The sequence below is a fragment of the Martes martes genome (assembly GCF_963455335.1).
Source record: "Martes martes genome assembly, chromosome: 5".
NCBI classification, from domain to species: domain Eukaryota; kingdom Metazoa; phylum Chordata; class Mammalia; order Carnivora; family Mustelidae; genus Martes; species Martes martes.
Window position 1 is genome coordinate 42,597,507 of NC_137892.1, and position 26,209 is coordinate 42,623,715.

Below are 26,209 nucleotides of genomic sequence, written 5' to 3' on the forward strand. Positions count from 1 at the left end.
AGGCAGAGAGGCAGGCAGAGAGAGAGGAGGAAGCAGGCTCCCTGGCTATGACCTTTTATTGTTATTTCTTTCAGGATGAATTTCTCTTCCTTTTATCTAAGTGTCTGTCTTTTTTTCTGTGTTAAGAAAGCCTGCTATGTTTCCTGCTCCCGAAAGTAATAGCTTTATGAAGAAGAGGGCCTGTAACCTCCAGGACCTCGGACTTTAGGCAGTGTTTCTGGTGTATGTTGTGTGCACTCTGTTGCTGTGTTTTGGCTGCTCTTTCCCGCAAGTCATTCTTCTGCAGAGTTTGTCCTTGCCAGCAGTGGGAATGTTTGGTCCTTGTCCAAAGTGAGGAGAGTTTTAACTAGGTGTGTTATGGGCTGCTTGTTAAAAGGGACCAGATCCTGTTTCCACTAGGGCTGAAGCTTTGCAGCATTCTGTGGTCAGTGGACTTGGTGTCTATGGTAGGTTCATCCCGGTCTCCTGGGGGAGGGGTGCTGGGTTTCTGGTGCTCTGGTTCTCAGGCACACTTGCCCTTGTAAAGAATCATCTGCAGAGCGCAGGTTGGTGGGGCTTTGTGTAAGTGGCTGAGGCCTTCACTGTTGGTGCTGTTCTGCTTACTTAAGTCAGTCCATGCTGATGTGGGGCGGAGAAAAATAGTGCCAGCCCCCTCCCTGGTCTCCACAGTTTGTGCCTAATGTTGTTTGGGAAGCCCTCGCAGAAGAGGGATCACTTTAAAAAAAAAAAAAAAAAAAAGTGGGATCACTTTCTCCTTATGTGTCCCAGGCATTCCTCAGGTCCCTGCCTTCACCCTGTCTGTGTCCAGACTGTCTGCCTTCCCAGCAGTGCACTGCACTGTGTTTTATCTTAGGCATGCCAGCTGACTTTCAAAACTCTAAACTTTAGGGACCCAACTCAACACAGCTATGTTTGGTCTTCTGAAGGAGGGTCTCCCTATGCTGTGGCTGGTGCCAGTTTGTCCCAGACCAATTCACAGGAGCTTGGAGTTCAGAGAAAAGCAGGGCAAAAAGCTGGTGTCGAGGGTAGCTGCTTTCAGTGGGTGTGTCTGTGCCCCTATGCTAAGGGACTGGGCAGCACAGTGGTGCCCTCTGTCACATTTGTCCCCTGAGATGTAATGCCACCTCTCCCACGTGCACTCCAAGAAGTAATAACTGTCTTCCCCAGTTTGTCCCAGGGAATCCTCATATTGCGATATCTGCTTCCAGGCCTCTGCCCTCCCTCAGCCTCCTCCCCCCGCCCCCCAACCCAGAAGAACTATTCTGCTGGCTGGGCTTCACACTGACAGTAGCACGGATTTCTAAAACTCCAGTTTTTGAGTTACACTGGTTGTGAAAACTCAAAATAATCAGCGCCTCTCATTTTCCCTGGTATTGGTTTAGGGGAAGTATTTTTCATGTGAGATCCCTTGCATGCTGTGTGCGCTTGCTCCCTTTGTTTTTCTCTCAATCTTTCCCTCTCTCTCTCTGTCTCCACTCTCCATCATCAGGGCTCCTTCCCCCCCCTCCCCAAAGTCACGTCTCATCTCCATGCTAACCCCCTTCCATGTTGTGGCCTTTTCTCCCTTTAGTTGTGCATTTCGATCTCTCAGTTCTCTGATTTCTTGGGTGTTCAGAATGATTTGATTTTTATCTAGCTGTGTTGGAGGGAGGAGGCAAGCATAGGATCTTCCTACTACTATGTGATCTTAACCCCACCTCCCCAGGCTGGATTCTTTCACTTAGCAATATGTATTTAAGATTCATCCAAGCTTTTCTGTGGCTTGATATGTCATTTCTTTTTATCAACTCTAAGAAAAGCAATAGAAATTATTCAGAAATAATATAGAGAATAATATATTGAATATAGTAGTTTTCATAAGTAGATCTTAGGCCTTGTTTACTTGGGAAAAACGATACGAGATGATGTTAATTGTTACCAAGCTTTTCATGTAGTACTGTGAAATAGGTCATAACTGGGATAACATGTTGGTATCTCAAAGCCTAGACAACTGGAGTAATTACAAGGGATTTGGTCCAGAGAAAGACTGCAAAGATCAGTCACATAAAACAGTATCCAAAAATAAACCCACACCCAAGAAATTTAATTTGATTAAATTTGGTTAATCGGACAAAATACTACATTCCAATTTTTTCACTAAACTGTATTACATATAAATTAAAAATACAGTTGAGAAACACAAAACCCGAGTTTGAATTGTGTTGGGTCCACTTGTACACAGGGTTGTTGTTTTTTTGTTGACAAATATAGTACAGTACTTACTGTAAATGTATTTTCCTTATGACTTTCTTAACATTTTCTTTTCTCTAGCTTACTTTATTATAAGACTATAGTACCTAATACATGAAACATACAAAATATGTGCCAATCAACTGTTTATCAGTAAGGATTCTTTTCAGCAGCAGGCCATTAGTAGTTCAGTTTTGGGGGGAGTCAAAACTTATACATGGATTTCTGACTGTGCAGGGACTGGTGCCCCAACTCCTACGTTGTTCTGGGGTCAACTGTAAAGTAAGAAAAATTCTATGGTAAAATCATGTTAGTTTATATGTAATCTTGGAGAGGGGAAGACTTTCATTAAGTCAGATATCAAACTCGGAACCTACGAAGTAAATTTGAAAAATTCATTGAAAATATATGCAAGTGGCCAATAGACATGTAAGAAATGCTTCATTGTATTGATGATCCTAAAAAAAATTGAATTAAAAAATATGTACACACACACATGTGCATGTATTTGTTTAACCAGAGAGACTGGAAGTAGTTTAATTTTATTATGCAAAGTGTTGCTGCATTGTTGGTGTGATTGCATATTTGTTTAACTTTTTGATAAGGCATTTGGCAATATCAAAATACAAATATTTACACACTTTGACCTAGCATTTCCACTTTTTAGAAACTGTACTACAGTTAGGCTTGCATAAATATGCCAAGGAAATTCTTAAAATGCTTGTCACAGCATGTTTGTAATGACCTAAATATATGTACAATATAATAATAATAAATGTTATGTTACTAATTATTAAGTGTAAGTTGTGGATTAAGTTATACTACATTTATGCTGTGGAATGTTATGGCAGCCCACAAAGAAATTTAAATACAGTTAAATTCCAACATCAAGGATGTCAGGACATAAGTGAAATCTGGAAATTGTTGAGCATGAGAATAGTATGTTTAGTATGGACCATACCTGTGTAAAAAAAGTAAATGGATATAAGATGTGTGAATGTGTGAGAAAATACCTGCAAAATAATAAAAGGAACTGTTGACAGTGGTCATTACCTCCATCTAAGTTACATGGGAGAGCATCAAGTAGAGGCAGGCAGGGGGAAGGGAGAGTTTTGTATTTCTCTTGGTCTTTTTCTGTGCTATTTAAAATTTACTTAAACAAACATGTTGAAACCTCATGGACTACTTCCTCTGGGGTAGAAACAAACACCAAAACCCACAACCTACTCACATGGTCAAAATATCAACTAGATTACTACAAAGAGATATTTCTCTACTATAAAAAGAAATGGGAAAAAATAATAAACCAAGAAATACATGTAAGTATATTTAATTGTGCAGGGTATCAAATAATAAGAGATCATTCTTAGTCCAATCTGCTACCTCCAGAAAAGTGAATATTGAAACCAGAAGTCACAGGTCAAATGTCTGACATGGCCAGGGAGGTAAGACAAATATTATGCAGACTTGGCCTGGTTATGAATACAAATTATCTGCTGAAATACTCATCAACCTCTTATAATAGTCAGATTATAAGAGGGTATATTATAGGGCATATTTTAAATTACAGGGTATATTTTAAAATGTAGGGTATATTTTACATTTTAAGTTAAAAAAGTAAGTTTTTTACATGTAAAATTTACATCTGAAAATCTGATGGCCATGGACCAGTTAAAGAGTCTTCAAAATTGGTGCTTTGGGGGTCTTACTCATCTCACTCTTCAGGAAGTAATACATCTTGATCTGATATTAAGGAAATGAAAATAGAATCATCTACGGCTGTTGTTAAAATGCAGTTTCCAAAAAATAAAAAAATAAAATAAAATGCAGTTTCCTGGATAATACCAGCTTCAAAGGGAAAGAAAGTGCTGGGAATATATTTTATCAAACATTTTTATTCATTAATATTATCAGGTGAGTTTAGGAAATATGGGTTTATTATAATATCCAGACTTTGTGATTTTTAAGATTTTAATGAAATCTTAAAAATAACAATTTTTCCTTTGGTGATATTCAGAAGAATATTCTATACGGCCGAAGATTGCTTCAAAAAATAAATTTAGTAAAGTAGTTTGAGCTATAAGAAAGAACTAGACATAACTTCAAGTATTATGGCTTTGTAGTGAATATTAAGAAATTACTATTTTGACCAAAATGTCATATAGCCTAAGTACGCTTTTCACATGTGTTCAGGGTATTGATTGATAATTCAGTATGCTGGTCATACTATATTTATGACTTGGAAAGAAAAATAAAAGCTAGTTTTTTTGTGTTTGTTTTGTTTTGTTTTTCCCATTATCTGAAAATTCCTTCCCAGGCACAGCTTACTTCAGTTGTGTTTATTTCAACTTACCCCCAAATTTGTTAATTTTGATTGTTAAAGTAACGTTGCTCAGTTTTATTCTACATTGTCTAAATTTTAACATGATAATATTTCTTAAATTTTCTTAAGTAATGTATATATTTTAAGAACAGTTTAATCAAAATGAAGTGATTGAAGGAAATAAAGAAGGTTCGGTTAGGCAACTGTAATTAATAAAAATAGATATTTCAATTTTTAGCTAAATTTCTGTAAATTCACAATTTAATTTTTTCCCCCTCAAAGGTACTTGCATAACAACAAGGAACAGGACCAATTGTAACTCTTCAAATTCTTCACTTTCTAACTACTTGTATGTCTTCATCTTGGGACAACTGTTGCTGGGAACAGGAGGAACTCCTCTCTATACCCTAGGAACAGCCTTTATTGATGAGTCTGTGCCCACACACAAATCTTCTCTCTACATTGGTAAGTTTTCTCTGTAATATTGTTTCAGTATCACTTCATTTTATTGCTTGTTTAATTTATAAGTAAAAACACAATAGAAGCTTATTAAAAAGTTAGTTGTAATTTCATGGGTATTTCCATTAGGTTCCCAATAGATGGCAGATATAGCAATATTACTGTTTTTGTTTCATTATTTACTGACATACGTCCTTCGGTTGAATGCAGTTATGAGTTTTGTTGACTTCCTGCTCTGTTTCCTGTTCTGGGCATGCCAGCCTTCCTAGAAGTGCCATCCAAGCAGTAGGCTGTCTAGATTACTTGAGTTCAGGCTTATTTATACGGGGTGGGGGATGGAGCGCTCCCATTCTACCTGATTTACCACATCCTACATGGACCTGACTAGAGTCAGCAAAAGAAATGACAAGATAGTACCCAGAAATTCTGTGGAATTTTTCATTTCTGATCAGCCCTTTTTATAGATGGCTCAATTCTTGGGGGGCAGGGAATCTAATTTTTGTTGCTGTAAATTTCTCTTAAATTCCTTCTGTGATACTCTTGCAAGGTAGAACTTACTAGGCTATGCATGGCCTTGCCTTAAATGACTGTGTTTCACATTTCACCTTATCAGTTTATTATTCTAATAAAGAGGACTGTCTCAGTTCTTTCAGTCTGCCAAAACAGAATATCCTAGACTAGTTGACTTATAAACAACAGAAATTTTATTTTTCACAGCCCTGGAAACTGAAAAGTCTAAGATTAGGGTACCCACAGAATCAGTGTCTGGTGAGGCCCCTTCCTACCTTATAGACATTTCATCTTTTTCCTGTGTCCTCACATGACACATGGGAGGAGAGGGCTTTCTGGGGTATCTTCTTATAAGGGCACTAATCTCATTTATGAAGTCTCCAATCTCATGATGTAATCTGTTCCAAAGGTCCCACCTTCTCACACCACATTAGGGATTAGGTTTCAACAGGAGTCTTTTGTAGGGGGGACACAAACATTCAGTCTATAGCAAGAACCTATTGCCATCGCCCCTGGAAGTCAAATACATTCAACGTAGCCCTGACAGACCATTAAATCTACTTAGGCACATTCCATAATGTGAAAACGACTACACTTCTGTTTATTTTCTCTACTTGTTTGCCTTGTTCTCTCAGCAAGCTCTGATTCTCTCTCTCTCTCTGATCTCCCAGCTGATCTGTACAGCTTTTCTTGTATTTGCTAAGTTAACAATGATTTATTTCAATTAGCTAGTGATGATGCTTTCCAGTCTCCCAGTTCAATAAATTTCCTTTCTGAAGCGCTCTTCTGATCAATACATCTGATAAGACAATTTTAATCTTTATGTTTTGAAAACACACAAAATAGGAAGTTTTTCAAAAATTATTTAAACATGGTCGGTGGGGTAGAGGCCCACAGGACCATCCCAGACTCCATAAATCTGTAGGATGACTGACTCAGCATAAAATCATACTCATAGCTATGGTTTATTGCAGCCTAAAGAAACCAAGCAAAATCAGCAAGGGGAAAAGATGCAGGAGGCAAAGTCCAGACAAAAACTGGGTGCTGCCTTCCAAGATTTAGCTCCCCCTAGCAGAGCCATACAGCTTGCAATTAATCCTGCAGGCAGTGAATTTGAGATTGATTGATTGATTGATTGATTGATTTTTTTACCACAAGTTCACTAGAGATTCAGTGCCCAGGGATTTAATTGGGGGTTGATCTTATCGCAACACTCTGCCTTGCATCTATCAAAGTTCTAGACTCTCAAAAGGAATACAGGTGGTCAGCAAAACCACATTGTTTATGCAAAGTCCACACAGTGAGCCACCCTTATTAGTTATGGAATGGTGGCATCCCTCTGGACAGTTAAATAAATCCCAAACGCCAGTCAAGGGCCAACCTTGCCAACATGGCTTTCTAAAGTTAACAGTCACAGGCCTCTATGTTAAGTCTTTCCTATACTATAGGAACTCATCAAATGGCAGTTTTTTTGAGTAAAGGAAAAAAACAAAAGCAATAAAACTGCAAAACTCATTTTAATTTTATCTCTTATTTTTCTGTTATGGAAGATATAATCACTTATCTTAATCACAGTATCTTATATACTGTTCTTTTCACTTTCAGATAACCATATTTTGCAATAGATACTTGGGTTTTTTTACATGAAATCCTTCTTTTTTTTTTTTATAACTTTTAATTTCCCCACTTTCAAAATCATCCACCATTCTTTCTTTTAAAACAACATCTATTACTGATAGCATACATTCTTCTATGAAACACATTTTATGCATAACAAAGCAAAACCAGGCAAAATGAAAATGGTCAAAATCTGCTCCGTTTTTAGAATGAATTTGCAACGTATCTATCTTCATGAACTTTTCTAGGTCATTCACCCTCTATTCCTTTATTTCTTTGATGCTTTCCCTGGGTTTCCCTTTGTTCTTTCATTGAAGTTTTTAATTCATTTAATGTTATTTTGTGTTTAAATCTTTCATTTTAACCTGTGCTTCCTAATTGCTCTATGTTCTTATTTCTTGCCCTTTTTTTCTTTCTTTTGGATAATCTAATATTATTTCATTTCTTCCCTCTCAACTTCCTGGCTATATGTTATTTTATTTTTCATCTACTAATGACCTTTTATGAAAACTTGATTTTATGAAATTCTAATGTTAATTGATACTTTTACCACATACCTACTCATCATAGATATCCTAGAATCCTTTAACTAAAAATAGTCCTTTTAACCCTTTTCCCTGATGAATATATTCAGTAGGAATAGATGACTAGTTGGCCATTGATTTTTTTTTTTTCAGTACTTTAAAAATACTGTTCCTTTGTCTTTTCACTTCCACTGTTTCATATAGGTTTGCTATTTGAAGATTTTTCTCTTTGCATTTGATTTTTCATTGGTTTTATTTATATGATGTGTATATGTTGTTTGGTATTTGTTATTGGCTTTAGGATATTTCCTATGATTATTCATTTAAATATGACTTCTATCCTGTTATCTCTTCTCTTAGGACTCCAATTACATGTATGCTAAAACTTTTAAAAAATGTATTCTTCATATCTTACTCTTTTCTGTATTTTTTATCTTCTGTTTTTATTTTTGTGTTTCTCAATAAGTTTTTACTAACCTAATTGATTTGTCCAGTTTGGTAATCCTCAGTTCAGTTTTGAGTAATCTGCTGTCTCTCTCTTTCATTTTAATTGACGTTTAATTGACAAAGGTGTTTTATACTACAGTTTTTCTCCAAACCCCACTCTGTGTGTTTTTTTAATAAATTACCAATCTCTGATATATTTGGGAATATGATTTGGGGTCCCCTCTATGTAACTTCACAGAATTAGTTTATTTGAAGCAAAGCTGTACTTACTTAGTGGGCAAGTCTAACTCACCCTTACTTTTAGAGTATAGCTTCCTAAGTGCCAATATAAAATGTAGGATGGGGACAGTTTATAAGGTATAACTTCCAAGTTAGCAGCACTGAACTGCAACTTTGGTGTCCCTACTTCCTAGAGACTAGCAAGGAGTGAGTGCCAGGCACTAGTGAGTGCCTTTTGTGGAATAAGCCAATATGCCCAGGAAATAATCAGTCCCAATTTTTTGGACCTTTCCAGAATCTTGGCTCAGTGGTCCTTCAAAAGATCATCTTGCATGACCTCTACTTTGGAAACTTGGTCAAGTACATAAGTCATTTTTATCATTGACATATGCTTAGCTTTGGGTATGATAGATTCTGGTCTTTTGTGTATGTGAATGAGAATCTTAACAGTTGATTAAAAATTCAGAAGGTGGTAATATATAAAGATACTAATGTATGCATAATTTTTTGCAGAAATTTAAATGTTACATATGGCAAAATTTTAAATATCTGAAAGAAATAAGGTCAATTTAATTCTGCTACAAGTAGCAGAAGATTCCCTAAGTGCGGGAGTTTAAATTAGTGGCTTACTTTTATGAAACAGGCTAATCACCAGGTCCAGGTTTTAAAATCAGCTGTTGGAGTGCAAAATACATATTGCTTTTAGAGTGTGTACACAGTAGAGAAGGCTTCTCATTTCACAGTATTTTCTTCCATAAGAATTGTAAACAGTAATTATCATCATCCATAATAAAGTAGATGTACTACCTCTTGCTGCCATTTAACATAATGTAATTTTCCTTGAATTTATAGTTGTGGGGTTTATTGCAATTATTATAGTCTAACAACTTTTACACTGAATTACATATATATTTATATTTAAAATGTATTTTATAGTTATATTTATTTAGAAAATATTTTTAAGCTCCTTGACTTAACAAGTGGTACCATTCAGATTGTATTCTTTTTTACTGGAAATATGTGTAATTTTGTTGTAATTCTAATCATTTCAATTTTTCTACAGTAAAATATATCTTTCTGTACTACTGTAAGACATTCATAGCATGTACAGTTGACTATTTTCAATGTCTTTGTTCTTCTAGGAATTGGCTATTCTATGTCAATATTAGGCCCTGCTGTTGGCTATGTGTTGGGAGGACAGCTGCTATCCTTATACATTGATGTGGGTATGGGACAAAGGCAAGGCAATATCTATTTTTCTAATTTAAATTTATTTTATTTTAATAATGTTAACATCATAGAACATTTCCAAAGTATTTCCTCAGCTAGAGGGAGGGATTTTTTCAGGAAAAAACCCTGAATACATACAATTTTTCTATAATGTTTTAGCAGCATTACTTCCTGAATTAATGCTGTACCACCTCCTAGTATAATGCATTTATTCATGAATAAGGATGCTTAAAAGTTACCTGTGAAATTTTCAAAATACGCATCTAGGACCCCATACATTATTCAGAAAGAAGAATTTAATCAAAATTGGTTGTGCTATTAGTAGGTTTAGCTGGAAAAAGATAACCTGAAAAGCCTCAAGAGTTTATGATCCTCAGACTGTAGTTCTGTCGTAGTTCCGATATGGTCATGGGAGTCACAATTGTGTGATTTTAAATGTGGCCATAGAGGATAATAATAGGTAATATTTATTTATCCCATACTATTTTCTATATGTCATTGGTTTTGTGTGTTACTTTATTTTACATACCACTTAATTTCATCCTTTTAATAATCCAATTAAGTAATTGACACACAGACATTGGTGAGTGGCTGAGGCATGAATTCAAGTTGATCTTTCTGACCCCCAAATTCTTCTTTTAACCTCCAAGTTACCTTCTCCTTTTCATGAATATAGAGAAGTTGGTAAATTTGGTGAGGCCATATTTTCTCATTTTACCACTAGGAATCAAAACTGCATAGTCCTCTGTGTGACTCTGAGTAATGAATAAGAAAATGTGGTGATAGATACCTGATTTGTTCTTTGAGCTGTTAGTCCCAGGTTATATTTTAGAGACTATGTAAAAGACGTGCAGAGAAAGTTCTTGAAGCACAGAGCTGAGTTTTTAAGAAAGGTTTTTAATTTCAGTGGAGAATTACATGAGTTGTAGGAATGGTGTATTTGGGGGAGAAAACTATTGATACAAAAGTATAAAAATCATTATAAAATACTGTTAATAAATTACTTTAAGAAGAACTTTATAGTCAGATAGAGAAAAAAAATACTCTATGATTTCATTTGTATGTAGAATCTAAAAAAACATACAAACAAAAAAACAAGCTTATAGATACAGAGAACAAATTTGTGGTTACCATAGGCGGGGAATGGGAAAAATACATAAAAGGAGTCAAAAGGTACAAACTTATGCTTGTAAAAATTAAGTCATGGGATGTAATATACAACATGGCAACTATAGTAGTAATAGTGGATTGTACATTTGAAAGTTGCTAAGAGAATAAATCTTTAAGTTCTCAAAACAAGAAAAAAAATTCCGTACTATGTGGTGAACAATGTTAAATTTAATGTGGTGATCATTTTGTAATATATAGAAATATTACATCATTATATCGTATACATGAAACTAATATAATACCGTATGTCAATTATACCTCAGTAAATGAGTAAATAAATAAAATAAATGAATTTTATATTTAAAAGTATGCCTTAATTGAAGCACAGTATATGGGCATTTAACACAGATCAGTGATTTGCTGTAAGAGGTATTCAGTATAGTAGAGAAGAAAAACTTAGCCAAAGTTAGATAAACAATATTCAGAAATTCTACGTATGCTTTCAGATATTCAGCATACCTATGTTTACTATTAAATATTTTGCACTTCTGTGTCATATTGCCATTTGAAATACTTTGTAAACCATTATTCTTATAGCTCTCATTTATGCCTGCTCTCTGTTGTCTGATTCATCACAATGACTCAACTTAAAATGTTGGGTATTATAATACTATTCCCTTATATATGCACTTGAGTTACAAAGTATATACTTACCGTAACTGCATTTTAATGAACAAGGTAGAGTTGACTTTTATATTTTGTTTTTCTGTCCTATAGCATAGCTATCACTGAAGATGATCCACGATGGCTTGGGGCATGGTGGATTGGATTTCTTTTGTGTTGGCTCTTTGCTTGGTCTTTGATAATACCTTTCTTATGCTTTCCAAAACACTTACCAGGTAAACATATTTTTATTTAAACTCAAGGAGCTTTATTCCAATTCTAGGCCAAAGGTTGCTTATAATTTCTAAGAACCCTAGAAAATTCATCGTTTTAGAGAATTTGAGTTGTCCATCTATGCAAACTTTTGAATATTTGTCTTTTTGAAAAGACAATTTTGGGTAGCTTTCTTACTACTCGTGTTTTTCCTTTATTTCCAATTAATAAAAGCAGTAAAACTGTATGTATTCATTTTTTTACTATATATATATATATATATATACTTAATAATATATTATTAACAACTATGTTAATCATTAAATACTATAATAATATATAACATGTTAATAAGATATTATTGCATATATACTTAATAATAAATTTGTTTCCTGTGTGTTATCTGGAATCTTGCTTTATGTATATGCAAGGTATAGGATCTTTCAAACTATTAGTTTGCATTCAGTTCCTCACTAATAATCAATCTCCGTTAAATCATTGATGTTATTTGTTGATGAGAGTTACAAATACTTTTTTCAGTTTCACCAAAGTAATACTGTAGTGTACTCATTTTTACCATATTTCAATATTAGTTTGCCTGAAAAGAAAAGATTAATAGAAAAGAATATCCATTCCTTTCTCTGTAAAATTTTGCTTGTATATAATCATGTCATTCAAATACATTATCTGTCGAGGTATTTTTCTATAGGCAGAAATTAGGTAAATAGTTTTTTCTACTGTCACGTGTAACAGGATGATGATTAACTTTTCAGAGTGAGCAGAAGAAGAGTTGACAGAGTAGAAATAGATGGACTCATTGGTTTCTTTCTACCCTGGACCATCAAACTTACAATTCCATATACTGACTGTTTTCTCAGATTTATTCACAGCGCCATTATTAAAAATCAAAGGGACATGGTAGTACATGGTAAATACTTCATCTGCAAAGCATGTTAGGATTAAAGAGACTAAGGGAAAATATACTTTGTTTAATATATAATGGATGAAAAAGAAATCCACTTTAAAGGAAGAATTTAAGAGATACTTGTAAATAAAGGGAATAAATATGTCATTGGAACAATATCATCTCAGTTTAATTTCTAGACTGATTGGAACATCCTTAGCTAATAGGAATAATACTAGCTCTCCAGGAAAATTACATGCATAATAATTTGTACAATTTTGTTTGACAAATAGAGAAACTGGCTTCCTATGTTATAGAATTTATATATTTGTAAAACTGTGTGTCAGTTAAAAAGTAGGCATTTAAAAAAATGAAGAATGAAGTGATGGAGCAAGTACATTTACTATTTTTTTAGGTACAGCAAAAATTCATAGTGAAAGAACTTGCCAGACTCATCAGGAAAAGCATAGTTCCTTAAAACACACAGAGGAGAATTTTGGAACAAGTTGGAAAGATTTTCCAGGTGCTCTAAAGGTAAAATAACACTATACACACACATATACCTTCCTCCACATATAAATAGCTACATATGTATATATTACATATACACATGAATAAATATATGCATATATATACACAGATATTTTCATGATGCAGTTTTGTTTGCCTATTTACTATAGTTATAGCTCTTATAAATAAATAATTTCAGATTTATTTTTATTATGCTTTGAGTAAATGAGAACTACTCCAGGGTAGAATGGTTGAAAGAACGTGAGTTCTCTTATTGGCAATATTAATATTCAGTGGTCCCTCATTAGCGCTATAGCCAATCATTATTCCTTCCCATTTTCCTCATGTAATGAATGGATCAATCAGTTATCACTGAATTGTAAATATGTATTTAAGAATGTCGTTCCAATTTTAGCATATGTGCTGCTGAAGCGAGCACTATGTTTGAGAATGTCAAACCAATATTTTCGCCTTGTGAAAGAAGTGGCAGTTAGTGGTTACTTGGTTTGATTTGAGGTTAAAGAAACAAGTGTTATGGTCTGCTGCATTCTTTCCATTTATCATCATTAGTTTTATACATATAGGAGTTTATAATTTTACCTTTTCAAGATTTGAAATTATATACTTTTCAATTATTTTCATTTTCCCCCTCAAATGAAAGCCTAAAATGTTCTTCCTCCATTTATCCCACCTTTCAACTCTCTGTTCTCTCCCATGCGGGCAAATTCTTGTGTTTTGCTGAGACTGTTCATGATTTTTAATTCCAACTACTGTTGTATTTTATACTAATTTTATTTATTTTATAAATTCTTATGTATAATGCCATCAAGGGTTATTACTCCCTGCTGCTTTTTTTTTTTTTTTTTTTAATCCCTACGGTTTCATGCTTCGAGGTCTCAATTCTGATTCAGATCTCTCTGGGTATTATATTGGATTTCTAGTTTTCCTCAGGCAGAATACCATCTAAGTATCCTTGAATATTAAATGATATTTCTGACAGGATGGACACTTTCGGATCACATTCTTTTAGTCCTAGAAGTTTGTGGGTGTTATCTTGCACTTTTCTACTTAAATGTGTTGTATATGAGAAGTTCCATGTTAGTGTGATTCTTTTGTATCTCCATTTACAAATCTATACATTTTTTCATGTATCTTTTTTTTTTAATTTTTTATTTTTTTAATTACTTTTCAGTGTACTAGAATTCATTGTTTATGCACCACACCCAGTGCTCCATACAATACGTGCCCTCCACAATTTCAGGCAGTTTGTTAGGTTATGCCTCAATTATATGTGTTTTTTCATTAATCCTTACCAGGAATCCATTATCTTTTTTAATCTGAGGATTTGAATATTCTCTGCTATTATTATTTTTTAAAAAATAGAGAATGTTTTCATTCAGGTACTTTTTCTCCTTTTGTCATTATTGTTATTCCTATGTTAGATCATCTGGATCTGACTTCTAACTCTTATCTTGCCCCTTTGTCACTCCTGTGTGTGGGTGTGTACATGTGTGTATTTTGTTTGATTAAAATTTTTTTGCATTTAATATTCTAGAACTATAATTTGGTTCACCTTATGATTAGATAAATTGGCTTTATTAATCTCTATACTCTCCCCTGATAGATGGAAAAGATTCTGAGAAGTCTAGCAATCCACATTTAAAATTCCTCTATTAACGACCCAAGGTTCTTAGGTATTGACTCCTTTACTCATGGAAGAGTACAAATTTGGTGAGACCATTCTCATCTGTGCTTATAGTCGAGTTCATTTATTAGACAAGGAAATTCAAAACACAGTAAAATAAATCAGACAAGGGGTAGATTTAACATATGGAGATTTATAGTAGATGGGGGAAGGGAACCTTTCCATGCCAACTTTTTCCTGCTTTACTCAGTCTCTGTATATGATAAGGCACAGTCACCCTCTGAATGAATCACCTGTCAGTTCTCTAGGTCCTGCACATATCAGTGTTCTCAATGTAATATATGTAAAGCTATTAATATTCCATATTTATGCTTTTATACTAGAGAAAATGCTAAAGTTTTATAAATATGCTGTATTTATTAAAATTTTGTCATTTTATCATGCTGCTATTCTAATGCTTCATTTTGCAGTATAATCATAGTTACTCATTTGATGAACTCTTTTTTTTCCTTAGAATTTGATGGGGAATGCTGTCTTTATGTGTTTAGTTATTTCAACCTCTTCGGAAGCCTTAATTACTACTGGGTTTGCTACATTTTTACCTAAATTTATAGAAAATCAGTTTGGATTGTCTTCCAGCTTTGCAGCCACCCTTGCAGGTAAACCATTTTCCTCTTTATTCGAGTTTAATCTAATAATTTTACTTTAGCACATTAAGTGCTTATTAGAATAGTGTATACTCTGGATAGCCCCACTTTTTAAAATTTAAACTCTACTGATTTTGATACAAGTTTCTGATTTTCTGATATTAGTCTGTTGTATGAATGAGAAATGCAGAGGCTGTGTAGCTAAAGAGAATATTTGCTGATCTTAATATTCAGCATATTAATTTTATTAATCTCTTGATAACCATTTTTTTTTTAAAGATTTTATTTATTTGACAGACAGAGATCACAAGTAGGCAGAGAGGCAGGCATAGAGGGAGGGAAGCAGGCTCCCTGCTGAGCAGAGAGCCCGATGTGGGGCTCGATCCCAGGACCCTGGGACCATGACCTGAGCCGAAAGCAGAGGCTTTAACCCATTGAGCCACCCAGGTGCCCCGACATAACCATTATTTTATTCATAGGTTCCTAAATCACGTGATAGTAAGTCACATGTTAAAACAATACTTGTTTTTGATGTTTGCTTATTTTCCATATGAGTAACTAACTGAGTACACTTTTATATGTTCTTACTTTCTGTGTTTTGTTTTTTTCTTATCAGGGGCTGTTTTAATTCCTGGAGCCGCTCTTGGTCAGATTTTAGGTGGTATCCTTGTTTCAAAGCTCAAAATGACATGTAAAAACTCAATGAAGTTTGCTTTGCTCACATCTTTGGTTGCGTTTGCACTGAGTTTTGTATTTATTTATGCCAACTGTGAAAATGAGCCATTTGCTGGTGTGTCTGAATTATATAATGGGTAAATATATTTCAGTGTTTTTGGTATTAATATCAGGGTAATAAACAATGTGCATATTCTTTTTTAAATAATAATTAATCTGTTCTTTATTGAAATATAACTGGAGCTTGCCCAGTTCTTTTTTTTTTTTTTTTTAAGATTTTATTTATTTATTTGAGAGAGAGAGAGAGAGCATGAGAGGAGAGAAGGTCAGAGGGAAAAGCAGACTCCCCATGGAGCTGGGAGCCCCGATGCAGGACTCGATCCCATGACTCTGGGATCATGACCTGAGCTGAGGGTAGTCACCCAACCAACTGAGCCACCCTGGCGCTCTTGCCCAGTTCTTTCATCAACGTGTCCTTTTTACGTCCTCTTCCCGTTTAGTATGATGGAATCACTCCTACCTACACAATGTGCATATTTCTAAGTATTTGCTTTCTTGAGTCAAATAATGAAAGATTGTCTTTTTTTTAAATTGGAAGACTTTCTCCTATAAAAAAAAATGTAGGTTTGTTTTGTTTCATTTAGATAATTGACATCTTACTAAACGTTGGGTGTTTATTTGGAGAGCAATTTTAAGGAGCATCTATTCCATCCTGGGTACTATGTTCAGGGATACAGAGATGAACATAACAGAATCTTGAATCCCCTGAAGGGTTTCACGTCCTAGGGAGAATTTCACATTTTATGTTGCTATTGATTTAAGTCTTTAAAAATAGAGGTGACTCCCTATGATGAAATTCATGTATTAGGTAGGTTGGAAATAGTCTAGGAGAGAAATTAAAAAGGAGGTGGTCCAAGGTTATAGTAATGATTACTGTTTCTTATGTATGTATGTATGTATGTTTCTCCTATAGGAGTTCATGTTTATTGTAGAGAAATAAATGACTTCTTGTTCTGACCTGTAAATATGCTTTTACTTATAAGTGGTGTGATCATTTTATCTTTCTTTGCCTTGTTTGTTTGGTTTTGAAATCCTAAACCGTGAGTTAGGGGATCAGGCAGGAGGGCGTTGCACAGTGGTACATTTATAGCCTGCCGCTTTGTTTCATTGCATGTGTTTGAGGCTGATGAGGGAACTGTTACTCCATCCAGGTCAAGGACTCCACAGTTTTGCAGAATATGGCATTCCGATAACCTAAACAGAATGTACTTTGTTTGGATGAGTTTGCCAGTAGCGATTAAGATTTGTAGCTGCTGTTCATTTCTGTCTACATTGAGATGCTGAGCAATGTTAAGTTCAGTTCCATTACATTTATTCAACAATTGTTGACTACATCCTCTAGCTGACCTTTATGACAGAGTCTGTATTCTAAAGGAGTTTACAATGTAGCCGGAGAGATTGGGAAACAAAATGGTAAATGAACAATGCATTAGGTAATGGGAGACATACAAAGGGCTATGAAATTCAAAAGAAAGAGAGCTTTTCAGTTTCATTTAATAAGATTCAGGGAGGGTATGGGCTTAAATATCCTTTAAGGATAAAAAGAGCTTTGAGAAGAGAGGCAAAGGGAATATGTTAGCGATGAATGCTAGAAAGTAAAGACTAGGTTCAGTTACCAGTTTAAATGGGACTTAGGTCATGTGCCTATTAATAAAAAAGTACCTGGAAATGTCAAAAGGTGGATAGAGTTGAGCTCTGCAGACCTTTCACACCTACAGACTTTGCCCAAGCATATCCTGAGAAACCACTTATTTTTTTGTATGTTCCTTTTAGAAGAACAGAAAGTTCTAGAAAGTTTAACACTAGTTAATCACCTTGAAAAATAAATGATGTAGATGTGAATCTATTTGATATTTTTCAACCTTAAACATGAATTACTACCAATCAAGTTGTCCTTAGCCTATGGACAGGAAGGAAGACAAGTGAGAAGGTGTCAGCTGGAGGGGTGTGTGTGTGTTTAGATATAAATATAGATAGAGACAGAGTTTAATGTCACAAAGGAGGTGAGACATTGTCAGATTGTTGTCTCTTTGGTCCCAAATTCTCAGTTTTAGCTCTGTGTGCTGCATATTAAAATGTACATGGCATGGGCAGCTAATCAGTATAGTCTCATCCAAGAAACACATGTATATGAAAAAGTATATTTGGATAGAAGAATAGACTAAGAAGCTTAGTGGAAGAAAGAAGTTATGAAAATGTAGAGTTTCTAGTAGAGTGAGGCAATGCGAGTTTTTGCCCTTGCCGTGTAATCACAGCTGGTTAAAAACTGCTTTCTGACTATGAATTAATGAGTTAGGCTTATTGATAAGTTCAGTTAAAACCCCGTCAAACAGCTATATATATATGTATATAAAATAAACTTAAAATCAACAATACTGATTATTTCAGGGGATATTATTCATATTTATAATATTCTACATTAATTCATTCTTAAAGGTTTAATATGGGCACAGCAATTGAAGGAGACTCTCATTTCTAGAATCTGTTAATTATTAAAACTTCCCATAATTCTCTTACTGCCTTGACAATCTACAAGCAGTTTGGGTCTGTTTGGCAAAAAGTGTTGGTGGTGATTTTTGTTTTACTTTATACTTAGAACCTCATAAAATATGAAATACTGTAGTAAGTACACATAGTATTTTTTATCTATCTGGTCTCTAGCTAGAATTTCTTTGCTTATATGAAACAGCACCTTAAAGAAGCATACCTATTAGGATGTTGTAATAGGTTTAGGGAAATCTTTGCTTATGGTAGAGGCCTAATTATAGAATAGTTTGGATTTGAATAAGAAATTAACATTTAAATTCTATTTGTGACAAATGTGTTACTCATATATATGGATGTGTGCATTTATATGCATGCATATGGTTTTAAATACTCAAAAATTTTATAATTTAAAATACTTTATATTTTTAAAAAATACTATGTGTATATTGAGACCATTTAATAAACTTTGCAAGCATTGATTATTTTCCTAATAATAGTTTCCCCTTTATCTTAGGCAGTACATCTTTATAAAATATGTAGGCTTCAGTGGCTTATATAGCCTTGAAAGTAAGGAATATATGCTGCATTTCTCTGTTTCTACTGAAGTTCTCATCATACAGTTTTATATTTTCATGTTCTCAGTAGTCATTGGTAGTGTGAGAATTATATATTGGAAAATTTAAATTTAAAAATGTATAGAGGCTCGGAACACCTGGGTGGCTCAGTTGGTTAAGTCTCTGCCTTCGGCTCAGGTCATGATCCCAGGGTGCTGGGCTCGATCGAGCCCCACACCGGGCTCCTCGCTCAGCGGGCAGCCTGTTTCTCCGCCTCTGCCTGCCACTCTGCCTGCTTGTGTGCTTGCGTGCGCTCTCTCTCGCTCGCTCGCTCGCTCTCTGACAATTAATTAATTAATTAATTAAAAAAATTAAAAGAAAATGTATAGAGCTGTTTCTAGGATTGAAAGGATAGTATTTTTCTCGTCGCTGTACTTGTGTACCAGAATGCTTTTTCTTGTGAGTAAAAGAGTGCTTGATAAGGAAATCTAGCAGCAGCCCGTGGAATCGGTTAGGAGAAGAGACTCCAGGCAGGGTGACAAGTTATTTAGAGTTACTCCTTGATCACCTTTCCTTCAAACTTCCCCTGATTTGCTTCCAGTTTGTTTTGTGTCCTTCAGTCTGTTTGTTTCATGAGCTCCTTATTCTCCACCTACCCCTTACATACCGTTGCTTTCTAATAGAGCAGTTATTACCTTCTGATCTTTAGATAAAGCACTCGTTTACTGATTCTGACCTCCAGTGCAAGGACGTTAGCTTCACGGTTTCTATGAAGAGGGGTTTTATTATCCCTTTCCTTCTGTCCATCCCCGCCCGCCTTTTCCCTTTCTTCCTCCCTCTCTTTCTCTATCTTTGTCTCTCTTTATTTCTTTTAGATTTATTTCCATCACTTGAGATAGAGTCTAGCACATAATTGGAGCTCACTATGTATTCATGAAATAAGCGGACTCCTGAGACCTCTGTACTCCTCTCACTCTATGCTCCTCATATGGCTGATCTTATCATTATCATGGCGTCAGCCACATCTCTATGCAAACGATATTAAAATACCCAGCTGCAGGCCAGCTTTCTTCACCAAATTTTAAGACTCTTAACCTCAATGTGTATAAAACTGCAAAACACCAAGTTAGACAGTAGAAGTCACTCTCAACTGTTTCATCCTGTTCCCATCTTAAAATACCAAATCATGCATCCCATCTTTTGGATGATTCTACATCCAGGATGTTTTTCAAATCTGTCTCCTTTAATCAAATGTTCTATTTTGATTCTCCTTGTCTCTTGTCATAACTTACTGCCTGGGATATTGTAATTTGTCTCCTTCCTTTAAATTCATTACCCCGTATCACTACTGGCATTCTTTCTTTAACATGTGCTTTTGACGGTATCACTTCCCAGTGTAAAACTACTTTGATTACTTTTCAAAAATAGGTTAAAGCCCCCAATAATCTGGTCCCTGACCCCTGCAACTACATTTCCGATCATTCACTGCCTCAGGCATCATTCATGTTTGTCCATAGAGGATGCTATTTCTCACCTTTACGCCTTTGTACCAGCTTCTCTGAAGTACCCTACACATTCCCCATTTATCCAACTGTTACTCATCATTTAAGACTCGCTCAGAGAGAAGCTCCTAAAGACACTCACCCAGACTTTGCCTTGACCTTCTTCAGTGCTTCTAAAGTACACTTTGTAAATACCTGTAACTACTCAACCATGTCAGTGTCTAATTATCTGTGTCCATCTCTGCTCCTAGACTGTGAAATCTTTGAGGACCTTACTCAGCTTTGTATTCCTGACACCTAACATAGGGCCCAGCATTTGCTCAGTGTTTATTGGTTGAGTGAATGAATAAGTAAGAACTGGAGAAATGTCTTTTCTTAAAGTAACCCTTTACCTTACCAAAGATATTGCATCCTATCAAGAAGAAGCATGGAGCACAACTGAGCCTGGGAACCAGGATTTTGGCAAAGACAGAAAAGTAACATAATCTCTTGGGGCCCTAATTTTCCCACTGATAAAATGACTATGTTGAATGCCATTATTTTATTCATCCTTCTAGTTTTAAAATTTTGCCAACACCCCAGAGGAATTTGGTAGTGTCTGCAGACCTTTTGGTTGTCGTAACTGAGGGATGTTACTGGCATCTAGTGTGTAGGGACCAGAGATGCTGCTAAACATCCTACAATCCACAAAATCATCCCTCCCTTCCCTGCCACCTCTTGAAAAAATAATCTAGTGCCAAAGGAGAAACTTTGTTTTATTTGCTTACCCTGCCTATTTTTCTTATCACTGACATACATTATATAAGTATTGTTTATACTGCCTCTCTCTCTCCCATAAGAAATTAAATTCTATGTGAAAAGGCAGATATTTTGTTTGTTTTATTCATTAAGTAATTAAATATGTGTTGAGCAAGTAAATAATTGGTTGAAGGGCAAGATACAGCAATGCTTCTGAACTGTTCATTAAAAGTTATAACATAGGTAATTTGCCCTTATTTCATTTCTTGTCGACAGGACAGGAAAACTGGGAAACTTGACTGCTCCTTGTAATAGCAATTGTAACTGCTTGCGATCTTACTATTATCCTGTCTGTGGAGGAGATGGAATCCAGTATTTTTCTCCCTGCTTTGCAGGTTGTAAAAATTATATTTCAAAAAGACATCTAAAGGTAACTTGTGTCTTCTACTTTGTTTTAGTGAGGCTGTGTGTTTGTATATGTACGGATAGCCATCTTTATCCCTCCGGTGGAATTATGTAGGGCTTGATCTTCCCTTGCTCGCGCTACTCCTTCATTCAGAAGCCAGACATAAAATTTCAGTCTAGTTAGATGAATAACTCTAGAGATCTGCTGTACAACATTGCACCTATTATCAATAATAATGTACGCTTTAAATTTGTTGAGAGAGTAGAGTTCACGTGAAGCCTTCTTACTTTAACTATATATATATATATATATGTATATGCATATATATATATATTTTAAGATTTTATTTATTTATTTGACAGACAGAGATCACAAGTAGGCAGAGAGGCAAGCAGAGAGAGAGAGGGGGAAGCAGGCTCCTTGCTGAGCAGAGAGCCCGATGCGGGGCTCGATCCCAGGACCCTGGGATCATGACCCGAGCCGAGGGCAGAGGCTTTAACCCACTGAGCCACTCAAGCGCCCCTCTGTGTATATTTTTTAAGTCCCTGAGCACTCCAGCTGAAAAAGACTCTTCTTCCTTTATATCTCAGACACACTAAATGTGAAAAAATCAATTTTTCAGTTATTCACATTCATCTTTATAACATTACTTCTGCTACTAGTGAAATATTTACATTTTTATAGTTTTATTTTTTTCTCAGCCATACTCTATGCCCCTAGAAGTTAGAGAATGTCTATTCTTACTAAATACCATGTATATAATAATAGAAGCATGATAAATATTTGGCTTTTATTTGATGTACCATGGATTCATTTTAAAATACTCATATCATTAATTCTCAAATACAAATTTACTTTTAATTCTAGATTAAAATTCATATTAGTTTACCTAGATAGGATTTTTTTTAACAGTTAAATGGTTTAAGAGAATCCAATAGAATTTTTTTTTTATGGTTGGTGAGCTGTTTTATTTATTTATTTATTTTTTGTAATTTTATTTTATTTTTTTTTCAGTGTTCTAAGATTCATTGTTTATGCATCACACCCAGTGCTCCATGCAATACGTGTCCTCCTTAATACCCACCCAGGCTCACCCAACCCCCCAGCCCCCCTCCCCTCCAAAACTCTCAGTTTGTTTCTCAGAGTCCACAGTCTTCATGGTTCATTTCCCCCTCCAATTTCCCCAATTTTATTGGATTTCATCTTAGCTAAATTTAAGCGTTGGGGGCAAAAATAACATTCAGATTATTTATAGTACATATGTTATGCATTAATAGATAATGTGATAACTTTAAGAAGACCTAGGGGAAATATATACTAAGATATAAGACATCACAATGAATAAGATATGTAAGAATTATATGATAAAACAGCACAGTCTTGAATATTTGAAATGGAAATGGAGAATAACGAAATGGCATTCGTTTTCCCATATAAAGAGAAGTTTAAGATTGCAAGAAAAGATTTCTATATAAATAAGTAGAAATAGATAATTGAAATGACCCATAAAATTACTTTAGATTTCTTCTAAGACCAACATGGATGTGTGTGTGTGTGTGTGTGTGGTTATACACATTTGCATGTTTATAAGTACATACACAGATCTATGTATGTTCATGTACATATACATACATAGCTTTAATGGTCTTATGTGTAATAAATACAGTAGAAGTTTGTCTGAACATACTAGGATTTGATCTTCCTGAAGGAAGTTAAGAATATGAGAAGCAATGTACATTTTTTTCATATTACCTAGCTTATAGATTTTTTAAATGATCATCTAAGAACATTGAAAAATATGGCAGAAGAAACGTCTGTGGTGACTCATGGTAGACCTAATAGACGTGGATGCCATATGTACAGTTTTAATCCTTGGGTTAAACTAATTAGATCATTACCATTAGGTGTCTCTGAAAAATAAAAGGGATCAGGAAGATTTTTGAGGTCTCAAGTCTGTTGACTTCAACAGTAGACATCTTCAAACCAGTAGACATCTGGGATTGCTTTAGTTTCAAAACAGATTGAGAAAATTACGTGTTTGTGTCAGTTACAAGGAATCGAATTCTGCCAGTGAGCATGATGCATATTACAGAGTCAGAAATAAGTGTAAGGTAGCTAAATGTTCCTTTGAGAGGCAGATATATAGGTATTATTTTCTTGTGTCTAAAATATGATTAAGAAGTGTTATTGATTAACTCTACTTAGAAAAAGATTACAACAAGGAGATATTTGTAGGGTTTTACTCACATAACTAAAAATATTAGACACAAATACCAGCCTGCATACAGAAACCACCCCCCCCAAAAAGAAAAAAAATCTAATAGCCAGAGCACATTTTAATTGGTATGGGTTATTTTGATATGATTAATTTGATATTTATATTTTTCTCCAAATACTGTAATTACCATCTTAACTAGCAAATTAATTTTCTAGGGATTATTTAGGAAAAACAGATTATTTTGACTTCCATATTTTCTATTCATTCTGGCTTTCTCATGTCTATTTAGTCCATGTAACAACTCATTTTTTCACAGGATTTTTTTTTCTTAATGTCATGTTTCAAATAGGCAAAATACATTGTTAATAATATAGTAAATCCCTATGTACATTTGTTCACAAAAATATTAGTCTTCTATTTTACACTAGTGACCCAAACAACAAAACAGATATTGACTGACAGCTAGGTATAGTTATAGTGCAAACAAAATTGTATATATTTTTATGTAAGAGAGGTGTAAAATTACTTTGATATAGAAAATACTTCTCTCTTAAAATTTTAAAAGGCTGTATTTCTTTATTATTTTATATATCCAGTTGCTGAATATGTAAAATTCCATTTTGGGACTGTCATCTGCATATTTGGACATCCTGAATCAGTGCCAGTGGCTTTAGATTGCCTTTAGCACTTAGAAAAGGTTTCTGGCCTTCAGAATAGTAAAGGAACCATTTCCCTTTGATTTCTTTGGCTTTACTCTGACTTTATTGGGGCCCTAAACTTGTAAAAAGATTTATAGTAAGGGTAGAATTGAGGTGTAAAAAACCTTTAAAAAATAATTATGCCTTATAAACTTTTTAAACTCTCACTTCTTTTTCTATAAAAGTGATACTTGTGATCTTTTAACATGTTACCTTTTAATACTTTATATTATTAATTTATATGTATATTTATATTAAACAGTTAATATCTTATTTTATATTTACATAAAATAGGCTTCAGGATAATGAAGTAATAACTTCTAGTTTTTTATTGTCATACATATGTCATCTTAGAAGGCATATAGTTTCCTTTCAGTAAAGCAATTACAGAAAGTTTAGAAAAGTTGTAGTAGTTTAGTTGAAAGTAGCATTTTTTCCCCCTTAGAGACTTGTAATATATTACTTGATTTTACTGTGGGGCTTGTTGAAATTACAGTGTTTGTCCTTTCTAACTAATGCAGAGAGTGAGATTGTCACCCTACATGCTTCTTTGCCTTCTATATTAGAAAACTATTTGAATAATTACGATCCATTAAAAGTAGTCTAGAATATGAGATCTGGTAATTGTTATATTCTTGTCAATTTATTTTATAAGTCATAGTCAATAGTAGGTTATGATTTGAATCAATGAACACAAAACTCAAATACAGACCATAAATATGACCAAGAGTTAATTACTCTTTCTCAGCATTATTTGTTGTGTACAGGTTAAGACTATGTAAAATGTTTGCCATCTCTAGAGAGCACCTAACTTAAAATGATAAAATATGTTTTTGAGAGGGGCACCTGGATGGCCTAGTCAATTAAGTGGCTGACTCTGGATTTTGGTCCAGGTCCTGATTCTAGGGTTCTAGAATGGAGCCCTATGTTGGGATCTGTGGTCGGCGGGGAGACTGTTTGAGGACTTTCTCTCTCTCCCTCTTCTTTTGTCCCTTCCCCCATTGTTCTCTCTCTCTCTCTCTCTCTCAAATAAATAGATCTTTAAAAATATGTTTTCAAGATAAGTACTTTCAATATTTTCTTGTCTAATATTTCTAGGTATATTACAACTGTTCCTGTATTACAAAGAATACAGAAATGACACCTACTCTGGCAAATTTTGATCTTGAAGCTAAAGCTGGAAAATGTGAAAATCGATGTGCAAAGTTGCCCATTTTCCTTGGCATTTTGTTTGCTACAATTATCTTTACATTTATGGCTGGTACTCCTATAACTGTGTCCATCCTAAGGTATGTATTATATTGTGAAATTTGCCATCCCTAAGACGTGGTAGTTGAAAAGAATATGGACTCAAGGGTTCAGTTGGGCTTCTCTTGACCATTGGTTCCAATATTAATTTGGTTCTCATAAAATCATTAGTTCCATGGCCTGGAAAAGCTACTTCATTGAACCCCAGAGGAATGAGGTTTAAATATGATCATATATGTGAAAATGTCTTAATATTACCTATCTGGAATGTACTTGACTTTTGTTTCTCTGCCTCTTTCGTGAGGCTTCAGTTGAAGTTGTTGAACTGTGTTTGAGTGTGATGGAAATACAGTGCATTACACCTATGTCAGAA

At 34.6% G+C, this 26,209-nt stretch overlaps 1 protein-coding gene across 1 annotated transcript in view; it reads left to right on the forward strand.

The window, feature by feature from the left end:
* The window catches only part of SLCO4C1 (solute carrier organic anion transporter family member 4C1), a 64,359-nt gene that overhangs the window by 26,552 nt on the left and 11,598 nt on the right, over positions 1 to 26,209 (forward strand). The window contains exons 3-10 of the mRNA XM_080804388.1: positions 4,835 to 5,017; positions 9,471 to 9,567; positions 11,446 to 11,567; positions 12,864 to 12,982; positions 15,118 to 15,262; positions 15,867 to 16,062; positions 21,543 to 21,696; positions 25,687 to 25,877. Coding sequence (XP_080660514.1) covers positions 4,835 to 5,017; positions 9,471 to 9,567; positions 11,446 to 11,567; positions 12,864 to 12,982; positions 15,118 to 15,262; positions 15,867 to 16,062; positions 21,543 to 21,696; positions 25,687 to 25,877 — 1,207 coding nt within the window. The remainder of the gene's footprint in view (positions 1 to 4,834; positions 5,018 to 9,470; positions 9,568 to 11,445; positions 11,568 to 12,863; positions 12,983 to 15,117; positions 15,263 to 15,866; positions 16,063 to 21,542; positions 21,697 to 25,686; positions 25,878 to 26,209) is intronic.